The 17021-nt window shown below is 40.0% G+C and overlaps 1 protein-coding gene across 12 annotated transcripts in view; it reads left to right on the top strand.

The window, feature by feature from the left end:
* The window catches only part of LOC105688648 (microtubule-associated protein tau), a 36775-nt gene that overhangs the window by 7680 nt on the left and 12074 nt on the right, over nucleotides 1-17021 (top strand). Inside the window, exon 1 of one of the 12 annotated variants that reach the window (XM_048656757.1) lies at nucleotides 11052-11223. The exons of 10 other annotated variants lie outside the window; for them this stretch is intronic. In XM_048656757.1, the coding sequence (XP_048512714.1) occupies nucleotides 11191-11223 (33 nt within the window). In that variant the 5' untranslated portion in view covers nucleotides 11052-11190. Of the gene's footprint in view, nucleotides 1-11051; nucleotides 11224-14050; nucleotides 15070-17021 lie in introns of those variants that run through there. One more of the 12 variants, XM_048656755.1, reaches the window with a different exon arrangement.

Below are 17021 nucleotides of genomic sequence, written 5' to 3'. Positions count from 1 at the left end.
CTACGGCGCGATGAGATGAGATGATATACCCGGAGGCTGGAGCCCTTGTAAAATATTATAATGTGGATATCTCGCATAGATTTCTACCGAACCCCCGCGCCGCAAAAACGTAAATTCGAGTCCGTTATAGACGAGATGCAAACTACCTGGAGATGCTCTCGTGAAAATGGGAGAAAAAATAGAACGCGGTATTCGGAAAAGCGTTTTTCACAATGTGAACTACTTTTCTGATTCTCACCCCGCGTTTTACGAGGTCTCTATAATCTCGGGGAAAAAAGAGAGGAAACGTTACGTTCTCTCAATAAATTTTATCTGCATCGATACGGCTTGAAAATTTCTGCAGCAGCCTCGACCCGTCGATCACAGGATTTCATCCGCGGTCGACATCGCATCAAACTCGAACACACGTGACATGTGTAACCGTGATCGAGTTGACGGTAAATTACCGCACAGTAGCGAACGACTATCAAAAGTTAACGAAGCAGGATCGCGTAAGCTCCGAGTGGCTGCTTAACATGTATTTATAATTGATGTAAAAAATTTTATTACCTACACAGATCTACATGTGTAGGCATAAATGGTATCGATAAGAAGCATCGCGACGCCCAGACTGCACCAGGCGTTACGGCGCCGACGTAATTAATTATAATTACGCGGTGTACACGATAAATATCAAATACTTTAGGTGTACCGTGTTGTACACCGTATATGCATGTGGCCAAGGAATTTCAACCGCATAAAGCTCGCCCCTGTTTGCTCGATCCGTTCGTTCATATTTTACGCCGCGCTGTTTTTCTCTCTCCTTTCTGGATCGCCAGAATTTTTCCATTGTTCTTCTCTTTCGAGTCCAATCGCATGAAAAAAAAAATTAAAATACACGAATGAATCGGACTCTGCGATCTAACGATCGGTGGGGATTTCCGGAGGAGATCGTGGAGCGAAATCTTGAAGAATCCTCGATTGAGGCCCGGCAGATAAACAAACAAATAAATAAATAAATAAATATAACAAAGCTCTCTGCGACCTTTTCAAACGTCGTATAAACGAAAAGCATTGGTCAGCACTCCGAGAATAGCGATTCCACCTTTACCTCAGAGTGTAGGTTAAACCGCGTCTTGTTCCTGATCTCCCACTGGCCGAGATCGCGCACTGACCATCTATTTTTGTAAAAACTTTTTATTTACCTACTTGCAACTCAGGAGTCGAATAAAAAAAATATAAAAGCTCGCCTCTGACGATTCATCTTTCGATTCTTCAAATCCTATCAGGGTGAGAAAAAATTGTGGAGAATCCGAAATGATGCGAGTTCCTACGGCTCGACAATTATTGTGAGAAATGGAGTGCCGGGAGTTGGACTGTAACGATGTGAGATAGACGCGTTATTCATCCAGAAATTGTTCGTATTACATTTTTATATTGTTTTTGGTGCCTCGGAATGGATAGCGAGGTAAAAAAAGACGAGGAGAGCCGATAAGCAAGCGTTATTGCGCCGATTCTTATCCCGCGATATTGGCACACTGACAAATACTATGGGAAATATATTCCGGTTTCACGACGGAATCGTAAAGTGGACAATTTTTTTTACGAAAGGCGGACGCGAACCCGTCTCCGTAAAATCGGAGACGATGCGGTTTCGAGCTCTTGCGAAAAAAAGAATGAAGGCGAAACTTCCGTTCGCGAATTTATTCGGGGATGAATTTGAATCGCAGTTGTGTCGCAGCTATAAAAATAAAATCAAATGAGAAATTGTTCTCGACGTCGTTACGCAATTACAATTTAAAAGTACGAGAGACGGAGGGGGGGGGACGAGAGAGAAAAAAAAAGACGTGAAATAATTCGTATCAAGAATCGTCTCCAGGCGTATCTCTGCGTCCACAGTAGATATATTTTCCGAATGAATGATTTAATGACATATTGTTTCGGTCAAAGCAGACGTCTAGTCCTCAGGCCAAACCCACCGGTGATTGCTTTCATCTCTTTAAGAAGCATCCGGCAATGACACAAAGGTTTAAAAATTACGTAATGGTCAAATATGCGCCTACCCGTATTATTTCACGCATAGGTATACCACCTATGCATGGGTTTGAGCCGTGTTTAATTCTTCTGTCTTCGGAAGAATTCTCGTCCAAGTTTGACTTTCCACGGGATCTTGTAGACACCACTGGCGAACGAATCAACTTTGAATTATCTGAAAAAGTCTGTAACTTTAATACCTACAACGCTTACCGTACGCTTTTTCTTGTAGGCGCATCGCAAAGTCACGGAATCACATATTGTTAGATGCATTTTCTCACGCAATAAACGACAATGGAGAAAGCAGACGCATCTCCGTTAGACTCAATTTCCAGGTCGTCGTTGCTAAGAGAGTCGCATATATGGAAGTAGGTACAAGCGATTTCAATAGAATGAAATAATTAACAACTAAGATGAGAAAAATTCGTTCGACAACTGGTTTGAATTCGCGTCAAATATAGGCCGTAAAATATAAAATCATTCAAATCGAATGATCATTCTCAAATATTCTACTGTCAAAAAATGATAACCGAAAAGAAAAGGTTCTTCTCATCCTGGAGTCATTTTTTCATCCAAGCAAAAAAAAATTTTTTATACTCTACAAAAGCCAACGGTATTAGGTAAAAAAAAAAATTACTTTTCTACGAGCTTTTCTACCCCAACGAAAATAAAAAAAATGTACTTAATTTGGTGCTATAGTGGGATAAGTTGTAATGGGAAATATTATACTAATGGTATGAAAGCATCTCATCTCATTTCCGTGAGGGTAATTTTTTTTTTTTCTAATTTTCTGTCCACGTACCACATAGTAAAAATAACGCACGGGACGTGTGGAGTAGCAGCATGCGGTTCGAGCAGTGTATCAGAGCTTTCTGAAAATGCAAAAGGAAAAATTCGAAACGACGTTTCGTCTCGCCCTGCGACTCGAGGCCCTTATACTGCACATGCACTACGGATACAAGGGAATTAGTTTATTGGTATATATAAACCAATACGCGGGCTTCAAAGTCAGATTTAATGCCCGTATAGCAGAAGCTTTAAGCCATAAGCCCTCATCACGAGTGCGAGAGGACAGCTGCAACTCGTTGTGGGAGGTTCATTGATTTTGTTTTATGGGGTGCACCACGGATGGTCTCTTTGACTTTTTTCTGGCCTCACTGGGACGCACGTCGAGGTCCCTGCAGTCTGCGAAGGGATTCCAACGGGGGAAGGTCGGAGCAGACAAAACTACCGACTGATTATCAAACGAGTAGGGCTTCTCAGCCTCGACTCTTTTTCACGAATCTCGATCGCGATTACGAAATGAAAAAAATAGAGAAGGAAAAAGGAAGTACCAGGAGAAGAGGAAGAATAATTTCCTTCCAACTTTCAAACCACCCCCGATTAGATCTACTCCCTAGTTTTCGCTCTCCGTGATCTTTGGTGTAATTTCAGATTTTTCGCGATATGAGTAAAAATCATTTTGACAAAATATTGTAATTGACAAAAAAAAATTCCTTTTTTATAACTGGATCAATGATAAATCCGAAGGCAACAAAAGCGACCAGTGGTCGGTAAAATCAAGCTCTGGTCTGCGGGTAAAAAGCTCTCGAAAGCACAGCGCGCTTCTTTATCGTCGAAGAAAAGCTTTCGCTGTTCTTTAGTCCCTAGCCATCGGAGGGAAGCATAAACGCCACATGGAGATTTCAACGACTTTCCCTCGTTAATTTTTAAAGCTATCGATACAAAAAAATAGGGGCTGAATGGGGTGCATGAATGAATGTTCTGAAAATGAAGAAAATGTTATGATTTTCATGCTTTTTATTAGCTCCTTTTTTCGTAATCGAAGCCAGTGCTTTTATGATTCTTTAGGATACCATTTTCTGAATTGAAATTCCGAAGATCATTTTATTTCACAATTTTCATTTTTTTGTTACAGGTAAGGACCAGCCGAATATAATAATCTTCGCATCTAGAAGGGCAAGTAATATCGAAATAAAGTCCAAAGCAAAATCCTGAGTAGTGTGAATAAAATTGAAATGGTGATCAGAAAATAAAAAAAAAAAAAAATCCGTACAGATATTCCTCGGTCGAAAGTTGGAACGAACCATTGATAAATGTGCGTAAGTATGTAGGGAGGTTCGAGAGAGAAGACGAAAATTGAACCGAAGAAAGAAGAGTGAAAAAAAATCGAAGAAAGCTCAGCGGAACCGATAAAGTTGGTGGCAACTCCTTGCCAATTAGATAATCGTTTGCGAATTTCGTCGCGAATATCCTCGTAGCGTGTAGGATTGAAATTTATGATTTTCAGCCTGTTTTAATTGCAGGATCTGAAATATTAATGAGTGAATAATTCAGTAGTGAAGGTCACGATATAGGCACGTACATACATATGTATGCATACCTCATGGGAAAATGCAAAGCTGCTTAATATAGCATCTGAAAATGACCTTTTAGAACGCGAAGCGACGACGCGACTATAGAGTTCTCAACCTTACGAAACACAGTGGAATACACAAGTGATATTATCGGTCAGATCAAATTATGATTTATACATCTGGTGAGGACCGCTTTTCTGATTATTCAGAGTCCGACTTGCCTGAGGTAGAGGACATTTAATATTTTGTTCTTCTGTGTCTCACGTACCGTACAATTTACATTGGTTTACGTGGACTTCCGTTTTGGCGGACTTTCGTCGACTTATACGTACTTATGAATTATTTCTCAGTTATTTTCTTGAAACGATCTCGGAGACGTGCGAACCATGTCTGAAATCGGGAAGTACTTAATTCTCGTGTAATTTTCCAAATATTTGTTTAGCTTGATTGATACAAAATTCCTCCCGGCGCGATGTGAACGCACCAACTATACCGAACGATGTCCTAGTTCTCTGGTCGCGTACACCGTGTGCGTGTTCATTCAATTGAAATTTTTCTGTTTTTTTTTTTCTCTTCCCCTAATTAAAAATAAAGTATACTCATAAAAAAATGAAGAAGACGTAATCTGATCGATTTGAGAGTGCGTCTATTTTATGATTTGTTAGTTGTTAGCTCAGGCTCAGCTGAGAGTGCAGCTAATGTTATACGGTAGATGGAACACGCTACATAATAAGATCGTGTCTATGGAAAGTACACGCAGTCGTATTGATTATTGGCTGTAATAATTATAGCGCAATGTGAAACGAAGGCAAAATTATACTTTTTGTTAAAATCAACTGCAAGCAAGTCTCATTTCCTAACTGACACCTTATACACATGAGAAGAAGTTTTCCATGCTTGGGAACAAAGTAAACCCACCCCAGAACAGTTCGATATTTGAGGATATCTTTTTTCTTTCTACTGTCAGCACCAAATCCTTAGTTTTTTTTGTGAAATCATTCGCAAACCTAGACAAAGAAACGCCTAGCCTTATGTATTTTGATCTAAAAAATCAAAATTCAAGACGTCGAGAAAGTATCATGAAGTTTCAAAAATATTTTGTAAAAAGTTGCCCGGTTGACGTGGAGAATGCCCTGCGAACAAATTATTTTTGCAGACAGCACCGTCGATTCACTGTAGTATAAATGAAAAAAGGTAGACTTGTATAGGTGTAAAGTGCAGTTTTAGTTTCCCTGACCAACTCTAGACGAACGATTCATGCCAAACAAACTTATTGGAAATGACAGTTTGCATGAATAATTCTAATTCTACGTCGATCATAAATAAACATGGATTCAGGTATTCTCCATGATCATAATAGGTACGATTTTGACGTGATAGATCGAAACGATGTGACGTAAATCTAAACGTGTATCGGAGTAGTATTGATTTTTGGTATCAATTATTGTCATTACTGACGGTGGAAACGGATAGGGAATTCAAGTCTTGTGTCTATTTTCATACAAGTGTGGGAATAATTAATAACCAGAAGACAAAAATTATCAATCAGAATGGATCACGTACACGTTATCGCCTTTTTTCTCTTCATGTCTTTTTCTCGATATGGATATATACATCATTATTGACGTGCAACATGTAAACCATGTGTCCGAATGGATTCTCTTCGGATTATATAATTTTACAGTAAACGGATTAGGGTGATCGCGGTTATCGATATTGGAATCCTATGAAATTCTTACATTATAAACGGTGGAACATTCCACTTTGAATGCAACCCTCCCCTGAACTATTGATTCTTCCACTGCTGCAACGGCATTTGATCCCCGCGATTCCGATAACGCATACATTGATTACTTCACTTTCAATTCCGCATGTTCGAAACGAGAAAAATCCGATAAAAAAGCTCAATTGTCATACCGACAATCAGGGGTAACTCGTTCCCTCCAAGAAACACCTCGCGGTGGCACCGGAACATTCGAAAATACGGATATACTCGGTATTAAGTTTGAATGAGAATCAATCACTCCGATTCATGGAGATTCGGGAGACGGTTTATAAAACGATTAGCAGTGAAGTCCCGGTGTCGGTTTCGCTCTTTTTAAATATACTTGGCGCGAGACTCTGCCGAGTCTCTTGATACCCCTCCACCCTGTGGGGCTTCGACGACAAAGTTGGTGCCGTGAAATGTTTCTAATCGAAGCCCCTCGCGACAAAATGTAGATGTAAGTACTTCCACGATCTATGTAGATTACAGTTGTACGACGCGAAATTATATCACTCGTTTGCGTACATCCAAGGATGAAGATAACGTTCATTCAATCCATCCGGATGCAGTCGACTGGGCGTTATTCTCTAAAAAATTTTGCACACGTGTGAGAAAAGCTTCGAGAGCCAAGGATCCGTCGTATTTCCGTACAGAGTTATGGACGATATCGGAAATGAGAAAGAAATAGTTCGTCTGTCGCGGAGATGAAACTTTCGGTCTTCGTGTTACTCGAGAAAAAAGGAGAGCGAAACAAGACTTATTCTGCCCGGAAACAATCGACTCTATCCACCCCCATCGGATAGCCTTCGATCCAGCCGCCCGGGTCCATGAAAATTAAAAACAACCCTTCGGCTGACAAAACCCGATTATGACAACGGAACGTCCGAATCGTCGCTCGGAACTGTGAAATAAAAAATCCAAAAAAATTCGATTCCAAACGCGGAAAATCGTGAGAAAAAGATAAGGAAACGGCGTCTCGCGTACGTACGTCACAGCGTAGCTGGTGTATGTGTATATGGGGCATTCCACGCCAACTCGCACACCTGCAACCCTGACCGACCATTTTTTTTTTTTTTTTTTTCACTCATCCTTTTCTCCGACGTGAGCCTCGTTCGTGAGGGGTGAAAATAATTTTCCAAATTTTCGAAACCCTTCCGATGTGCACGTTCGATGCGATGCACGTAGAGGTATTACGGGTATACCCGTACAGATATACCCGAGAGTATGATATTGAGTAGTTCGAGTCGGGTTGGGTTGGACGACGCGCAGGAGCAAAAGCACGAGGACGAACGAACGAACGAATAACGGTCGGAAGGACGGAAAAACGGACAAACGGAGACTGTGCAAGTAATCGCGAGGGTAGCGTACCAGAATCAGTCGACCGTCTAGACACCCTCGTTGACGGACTAACCGGTGCACCGAGGTAAGAGAATATTTCACTTGTATCCCATCGAGAACGGACACCTGCGCACATTATATCGGGTTAAAATTAACACCCCCTTCGCCCTTCTCTCCGACCGCCCGGTGAATTTTCTCCCTAGATTTCTGCGACCGATCAATTCGAAAAACCCTTTTCCTTTTTACCACTCCGAATATCGCGACTATTTTCGTTTTCTACCCTCTCGCGAACTGGGATCGAAAAGTTTTTCAACCGAATTTTTCATCGATTGATCTAAATGGAAATTGTCGCACGGTAGCGACGTTTGAAACCGGAAATGTCCGTGACTCGTCGTGCACCAGTTAGCCGAATCATTTGTCAAGGGTGGAACGATATTGGTTTCGATGATTTAACTGAAAAATTTTGATCCTGCATTTTTTACAGGCTTGGTCGGTTGACTCGAACTTATCAGATACTTCGGCTCAAGAATTTTCGAGTGTGCTGTTCAATCGTGTTAAATTCCCCTTTTGCCCTTGCGAAATACGCGACACGGAGTTTGATACATCAGACGGTAACCTTGAAGTGTTTTTCCTCGCTTCTGTTTGAAAATAACAAAATCGATCGTACGTGAATGATAAAAGACTCGGATGCAGGGTATGATCTTTTCGCCGTGCACTACTCGCACACACGAGGATATTAATTCACCAAAAGTTAACAGCTAGCACGTGATCGTTGTGATAATTGAATTAGCGGCACAGTATCAAGTTAAGAGATAAAAAATAATCATCACCAATTATTTCCAGATTAGTACGTACACGATGTAGAAATTATTCAGTGCGTATTGACGAAAGTAGATGGAAGAAATAAAACGAACAGTAAAAAAAAAAAAAAATCGTACGAAAACGAAGTGCACTATTCATGATAGTTGGAATAATATCGTTGATTAGATCTGGCACACGATGAAAAATATCGATATATGTATACGTACAACGTGTAATTTCGCATGTGAAAATAAACTCATTTCAATAATTGAATGAAAGCTTTCGCTACGTATGTAAAAATAATGTGCGGAGCGTACGTCACAAGCACTCGTTATAATCATGAGGCTTTGCACGTTAATTTTAAACCCCCAACTGACGTGGACGTTATTGGGATAATTTCTGCCGCCGATATAACTTGTCAGTAGGCCCTTCGAGAAATCCAACACACGTTATTTCCGCAGGGGTACAAAGAAGAAAAAAAGTAATAAAGCGATTGCCGTGATACGAATGGAGAGTTCGCTCCTTAAGCGGCTCATTTTGTCGTTGAAGATCCCGAAGGATCGAAGTAACGGTTGTTAGGTCGATCGCTGTCTCCAAACTTCCGGTAAAAAAAAAAATCAACGGTGGAAAACGAGACTGCAGTAGACGATGGGATTGGAAAAATGATATTTTATCGAAATTTCGGAATTTCTTTCTCGGGAATTAGCGACGACGACGTAATTTTCACAGACAATTTTTTTCTTTTCTTTTCTCTCTTTTATTTTTGATCGATGTGCGAGCCACTGACCCATAATATATGTACGTAGGTATACTCATAACGTGTGTACGTGTAACTCACGAAGATAGATTGTTACGTGTAGATATAAATATTTCGTTACTATATAGAATTGTGGGTCGCAAATGACAGTACACATAACTGTCGTAATAAAATCGATTTCACCTGTGCAACTCAAGTTATGCTCGTTATCGATGCGTTCGAAGCATTTCTTTTTTTTCTTTTTCTTCTTCCTTCTGGTATAAAGCTGTCTCCGCACGATGAGATTACGATTGACAATAATTGTCGTTCGCAGCTTTCGAACTGTTTTCTCCGTGACGAATGAAAGGTAAAAGTTTTTCAATAGATACTCCTGCGGCGCGTTCGCGTGAAAAATTTTATGACGGTGTTATCGAGATCATACGGTTGTACCGAGAACGGCAGGTCATTCGACAACGGTTATCAGGCTAACGTGATATTTAGGAACGTTAGGGACAGGAAAAAGCACATATTTTATTCTTCTCCTTCCTTTTCAGCACCCCATCCAAACGACGCTCACACTCAAAGTTCGCCTGCACATCTCCGAGACCGAAATTTTGGTTTGAAATCTCATTGCATAGATATTAAAAATTTGAAAGTGTAATTTAATACTTTCGTTGACGCTTTTTATAGGACCGTAAAAAAGTTTCTGGGGGATGATCACGAGCCTCAGACATTCCCTCGCCTTTTAGTATGATCTATTTCGAAAAAAAAAATCATCGAATCTAACGAGGAGAAGAATTATTCATCGACCGTTGTGCACTTGGAATTTGTTATACTCTTCTAGAAATCTATAACATCGAATGCGAATAAAATCGATCCTGCAATATCATCTACACTGACCTTCGCGTCCTCCCTTCAAGGTAAACTGCATCTTCTATAGCATATCCAATCACGATTCCTTTCGCAAGAACCAAAATTACATCGATCGATAGGGAAATGTATTCCACTTACAGCGGTTACCGAAATGGGAAAATAACTCGACACATACTCGCAGGTGTATCTCATAATTTTCTCAACGGTAATTAACTAATCGCGCTAATTGCGGGCGAATTTAATTTTCCTAACTTTTACTTTTTCCCTATTCAAATTTCACGTGCGAAATCTGGACTCTCGTAAGGGTCGTCACGTGTAAAAGTCGCGACACCCCGCGCCGCACCTCAAACAAGACGATCATACGACGATGACGATGATGCGCAAAAAGCTTTTACTAATTAAGTTTTTTTTTTTTTTTTAAGGCAAACCCGTCAAAGCCTATGCCCATACGATTACACATGTATATCTGCGTACGGCATAAATTTCGTTCTAATTAAAACTACCGTGCTAAGTAATTACCCTTGTAATTAAAACGTAACGAGTGATACAAACGATGATTAGCTAATTCGTTATTCGTATACGTATATTTGGGACAAACAATATCGTACGGATCGTCAACCGTACAACTTTGAACTCACTGTGATAAAATGTTATTTTTACATTGCAATTTTTTTTTTCTTCTAATTTCGAGTGATAAATTTTTCAAAAAATAAAAAATGAATGAAAAAACAGGTCATTTTACGATGCACACGTGTATTTATACGCGTGAGATAAGATATAAAAAAAAAAAAAAAAAACGAGAAGAAAAAAATACGTTCGTACAAAGCGTGTCTTCCGACCATAACTAACATCTATAATATACTCGCTGCAAAAATATATACGTATATTCGTGTTCAAAATTTACCGGGTTAGTAATAACATATAAATATATACACAGAAGCGGTGCGTGAATGTTGAACGTAAATAGGTCTATATATTTGTATGAATATGTATAGATACGTGCAGGTGAAATATACGTACAAAACAGACCGGATATATTATACCGTAGATTTTCTCGACTGCGCACGATGAAGCGTAAGAAATATGGTGAAATTTCGCCGTCCCCACCGGTATACCGTACAGAAATTTCGTGTCGTTTGTTCCGCCTCTAGTTGGCATTAGGGGTTTAAGGAGAGAGATCTATACGGGGTCGCGTCTCCATCGCATCGATTGGTATATACCCTGAGTTTGTGAAAGCTCTGGCGAAGGCAGTGCCAATCGCCGCTTGCACCACCCTATTGTCCACCCTTCGCACAAACGGGGCAGGCATGCAGGACCCCGAAAACCCGGTCGATCTTAAGGTAGCGTATCTAACACAATCATCACGCAGACTATATCGTCTCCCAGTCTACTTTTATTTTGACAATGAATGTTAATTTCCATGATCTCATTTACTTCAATATATTTCACGCAATATTCCGAATATTTTCAGTCGCGAATTTGTGTGAGGGGATAATTCGAAAAATAGAATAGAACGGTGAGGGCAAGTTTTCCATCGTTTGCGATTCATAAACTGATGTACGTCAATGAATTATGAATGATGCACAAGTGAAAATGGGTTAGTGTCCAGGAAGTGGAGAATACAGAGGCGATGATTGGCCGATAACGATGCACCGTGTTTTTATATGAATAGTGCAGGACATTCGTGATTCGTTCGAGTCCCGTGTACATACGTTATCCGTGTAAAATATATTCAACGGTGTGTCGGCAATGGGTTATATAAAGATGTAAGCGTGTACGTGCACAACACACATCTCGACTCCTCGTGACTTTGCGCTGTTCTGATAAATTGCAACGTGCAGGACTCGCGAAGCTTTAACTATTTCACCCCTTATCTCCGCCGAGGAAATCGGGCAAATGAACAGTTTAGCAGCGACTAAACGTCGAATTAAAGTTTTTCAATCGATTCAGAATTTCACTGGAAGAAAAAAACAATTTTTACCTGTTTCAGAAAATTGAGCGATCCACCGGCGATATTTTATTCGGAGGCGAAGCAATGGATGCCCATTGACAAATATTAAAAGTAGATCACGTTCGTATTCCATTCGCTGGTTACATCGAATACTGCTGGGAATGGATGATGTTATTTGTTATTTTTGCGGGCTCGCGTGACTCGAAAATTCTAAGATAAGTGAATTAGACGCCCCCAGGAGGCTATGCGGTCTTGCCAACTTTTCCTTCGACCCTGCAAAGAGCCGCGAAAGTCTACGGGCAGCCCGCGTAATTTTCTAAATAAATCGCGATCCGTATCGCATCTGTATTACCGCGATCGAAGATCGCAATCTTATATGGATGAATCGAGAGAGGCGGAAAACCGAGGATAATGGGGTACGGGAGGAATTAGATTGGTTTTTAAAGTTTCACATACAACCTCGTTTGCAATGCCACTGAAATTATAGGGCTGAATGAATAATTCGCCGTATCGTTCGCTGACAGTAACGACGAAAAAATTGTAAACTCTACCTGGAGAAACAAGGCTGATTCAATTTTTTTCACCTATAAATTATGCGGGGTCAACCCTGAACCTATTTCGCACGGTGTGACCGCGATCTGATGTTCCACTTCACGAATTATAAAACTACGTGATTTATTCGGAAATCGCAACCCCGACAATTAAACGTTCACCCAACTTTATATCCGGTGGAAATCGACGAACAGAAAACAATCACGGGGCTTTCCGGGTAATGGAATTTGAGTATTCCTTCTGCATTCAGATCAGAAATAGGCTTTTCCGTCGTGACGAAGGCAGGTCGTATGGATCCGGTTGAAATATTTCGCGAGCTAGAATTTCGACCCAATAGCTTTATGGTCCATCGCGTTTGGTGTCTGCGGAAAAAGTCTGAAGGAAGGTGGAACGAAAGTGCGTGTATACGGCACACCTAGAGGAGCGAAAAGCTGCGGAGTTCGATCAATACATCCTGTTCTCTTCCTCCAACGTTGAGCCCCACCTCTTCCAACCCCACCCTGCATTCCTCAGTTTCTACCCCGAGTCGGCAACTTTCCGACCCACTGAAATATGCAATTTCTATTGAAAGATCATTCTCGATTGAGTAGGAAATGGATGGTTATAATATGCACACAACGTCGACAGTAGAGTAAAAAAGAAATGCGAGTAGAGTGAAGTTTTTCCGGGTGAAATATTTGCAAAGTCTCCGAGAAACTACACGCACGTGATCTTGTCTTTTTTGGACGAACGAATGTTCTCAAGCCACGTAAGAATCGTTGCCCTAGTTTCGAAAAGGGGATAGATCGAAGGATCGTATAACCACATTTCCTTTTTTCCTTGGATCTCTATTATTCAGCGGAAGGAAGAAGTTGTCCATTTGTTTTACTCGTATCTTCTATGGCCATCGATAGAACCCGATGTGTAATCTATGTGCATACATTACCGTAATTGTGCCTTACCTATTTCGCGAAATTCGCGCTCGATAATTTTCGAACGTTTCGGATGCCACGCCCGTCTTCGTCGGCGAGAGTCGACACTTGTTACTTCTGCAGTGTCTCCAATTTTCGAAAACCTCATCGCTGTATTTATTCAACGTTGCAGTTACAGATATGGAGGTTACAAAAAAAGTAGACTCGCGAATCGTTGTTTTAAGTAAATTAATTATGAAAAAAAGTTCGGCGGTTCTCGGAGCGCTCGAAATCCCATCCCTCTGTGGCGTGCAGATTTTTTCGGGTCGAAGTTGTAATAAAAATAAATCTTTGGCTGCAGTCGCGTTCTGCATATAAATTAGAACAAGCTTCGAAACCTCCACCTCGGATAGAGATGGTTTTTTATTATCGACCTAATAAGTAGGTACTCACGAGTACGAAGGAAGCCAAAAAAATTTTAAAGTCTGGAGGTCGCCGGGGGTTATAGTGATTGAACCAGATAAAAATAATTCATCATTTCCCAAGAAGTAGAAAAAAACAAAGAAAGAAAAAATATTCAAGCCCCGGAATTATGATAATATATTCACACGATACTTAAACTTTTTCTAGCCACACATACGTTGAACTACGAAATGAGGTAATTAATTTGAAGAATAAAAAAGTTTTATTTTTCATCGTACAAATAATTGATGGAAATTAAAGTTTCGAAATTTACAGATAAAATTTAGTTATAAATTCAGTCGAAAATTTTTACAGCTTCGTTAGAGTTGTAGAATGAATTTCCTGTTTGCACTCCTAATATACTCGGGCATGTGATAAGTGTTATCGGGATTTGTACAAGCGTGATTATTCCGGCGATCAAACGTCGTTTCAATTAACGAAGCCGTGCCATCGGATAATTAAACTGAACAATTTGGCGAATTGCACCATGATTCTACATGCGACACACGTAGATCATAATGAGCTCTGAAGAGAGAGCGAAAGAAGGAAAGATAGAGCGAGAATGAGAGACAACCAAATTATTAGCACAAGACATGAAAGGGTTTATCACGATGAAAATAACCCAAAGCTATTTCACGTGATAGTTGATGAAACTTATAGTTCTCCATCACCCGCCTCTGCGATTAGCTAATCGTCGAATATGTCTCAATCCGCGGATATAACTCAACACCGTCGCAAGGCTTATTAAAAATTTACAAAACTGACATCCTGAACCCACGATATCTCTGACTACTTTTCCTCAACCCACCCCATAATTCCAGTAGTCAGTAATCAGCATTGCGCCAGCACCGAACACCTAGGTATAATATCAGTGGACGCACAGCACGTAGATCGCTGTAAAATTATTGGGGGTAAAAAAATCGTTGACACTTGGGAATGACGTGTGTTATCGATAAATACTTGATACGCCACTTCTTCACTGCTGGTAATTGATAAATTGGGGTAGAAATCTTGAGAAGTAATATTTATCAGTCCATAGATTCACACCACGTATGCGTATGTAAAAGGTAGGTCACGAACCTAGCTGCAGATGAGATAAAATATATATATTTCTGTGTCCTCTGTAATTTATTGTATACTTCTATTGTATACCCTACGTAACAGGTTTCCGCTGCTACTGATCGAAGCAAGATAGATACAGTGGGTGCCTCTTCTCATGCTCTTTGAATTGACTTAAAGTATACACAGAATCTAGTTAGGGATATATGAAAATGGATTCTCAAGAGGCTCCGCGTTTACCAGCCGATTCTTCGGATCAAAATTCATCCATGGTAAGCTCAAAGAAGCGTAGGCCTTTCGGGCAGACGAAATTTAATACACGCATCGCACGTAAACTTGCACAAAAGGTGACGAACAGAAAAAAGGATTCGAGGGGAAATTTCCCGTCGAATTCCAGTCTCCTTGTTCTGCATCGGTCTGCTCGTTAGCATTACTATACCCCATACTCGTACACCTGATACGAAATACCATGCATATTGCAAATGACGGAATTGCTTATGAGAAGCGCGAGTAGAAAGTGAGGCGTAACGTTTAATGTCGCCCAGATGTAATACCTGTGATTAACTGATTAGCCCTCGTCTTGTATTGCGAGTAATAATTTTATCGGGCGAAGACAAGCTAAAGATCGCGTGCATGAAATAGTCGGTTGCGAATTACCTGTCACTTAAGACCACCGAGTTAATGAAGTTAGAGCGAGGTGCAACAGTGTTTTAAGTTTAAGTAAGGCACAAGGTGCATTACCTTTCTTTTTTTTAATGGGCAGTTCGTGATGATTATTAGGGTGGGTTGGAAACACATTTTTTTTTTTTATTACCTTAGCATGGGGGCAGAATTTGTACCTTATAAAAAAAGAAAATTTTTCAAATGTGGCAAACATTTTTTACTTGATATTTTACGGTAGCCCACTCGTTTTTTGAATAAATAATTAATCAAGTGGGATACTACTCGAGTTTCTCAGTCTTCGAGGGAGCCCGAGCTTTGCTGGAGTCAGCGTAGCCAGCAGCACACCGCTTTGTTGTGAGACGTCACCTTCGAGGCTGTGCAGAGGTGACGCCCCACAACAAACCGCTACCCTGCTGGCTACCTGACTCCAGCTAAGCTTGGGCTCCCTCGTAGACCGAGAAATTCGAATATTTCGACCCACGTAGGGATTGCGATGAATCAAAGTGAGTCTACGACTAAATCCAATCGATATGTCTTAATTTTTCTGCTCCCAACAGCGATTAATTGATGATCACTCGATCGATTTTTGAGCAGAAAATAAATCATTGTTTTAATTAGGTTTATTATGCTTTTCTGACGTATTTTGACCTCAGGAATCCGAATCTGGAAGAAAAATGAATCTATCTCTAAAATTGACCGAGTTATCGCCAATTTTCAGCTTTTTGGGGTCAAAAATAAAAAATCCATTTTTTAGTCTATATTAATGTAATTTGAGCTCAGGAATCCGAATCCGGAAGAAAAATTGATCTATTTGCAAAAATGACCGAGTTATCCTCATTTTTAGGCATTTTTTGGCATAAATTTGAGGATATCTCGAAGGGAAAAAATCGTAGCTCAATTTGGACAACGGATTCGTGTTCCTGAGGTCAAAATACATAAGAGAAGTGCCATACAATCAATTTTAAAAAATAAAAAATTTTGGTCAAAATTTGAAAAAATCGTAAGGGGTACCCCTTGGAAAAATCTCAAATTTTGGCCAAAAATTTTTATTTTTAAAAATTGATCGTATGGCACTTTTCTTATGTATTTTGACCTCAGGAACACGAATCCGTTGTCCAAATTGAGCTACGATTTTTTCCCTTCGAGATATCCTCAAATTTATGCCAAAAAATGCCTAAAAATGAGGATAACTCGGTCATTTTTGCAAATAGATCAATTTTTCTTCCGGATTCGGATTCCTGAGCTCAAATTACATTAATATAGACTAAAAAATGGATTTTTTATTTTTGACCCCAAAAAGCTGAAAATTGGCGATAACTCGGCCAATTTTAGAGATAGATCAATTTTTCTTCCAGATTCGGATTCCTGAAGTCAAAATACGTAAGAAAAGCATATTAAATCCAATTGAAACAATGATTTATTTTTTGCTCAAAAATCGATCGAGTGATCATCAATTATTCGCTGTTGGGAGCAGAAAAATTAAGACATATCGATTGGATTTAGTCGTAGACCTACTTTGATTCATCGCAATCCCTGCATGGGTTGAAATATTCGAATTTCT

Source organism: Athalia rosae, chromosome 6 (assembly GCF_917208135.1).
Source record: "Athalia rosae chromosome 6, iyAthRosa1.1, whole genome shotgun sequence".
Taxonomy (NCBI): Eukaryota; Metazoa; Arthropoda; class Insecta; order Hymenoptera; family Athaliidae; genus Athalia; species Athalia rosae.
The sequence above is the reverse complement of the archived record's forward strand: the minus strand, read 5'-3'. Positions and strand labels throughout refer to the sequence as shown.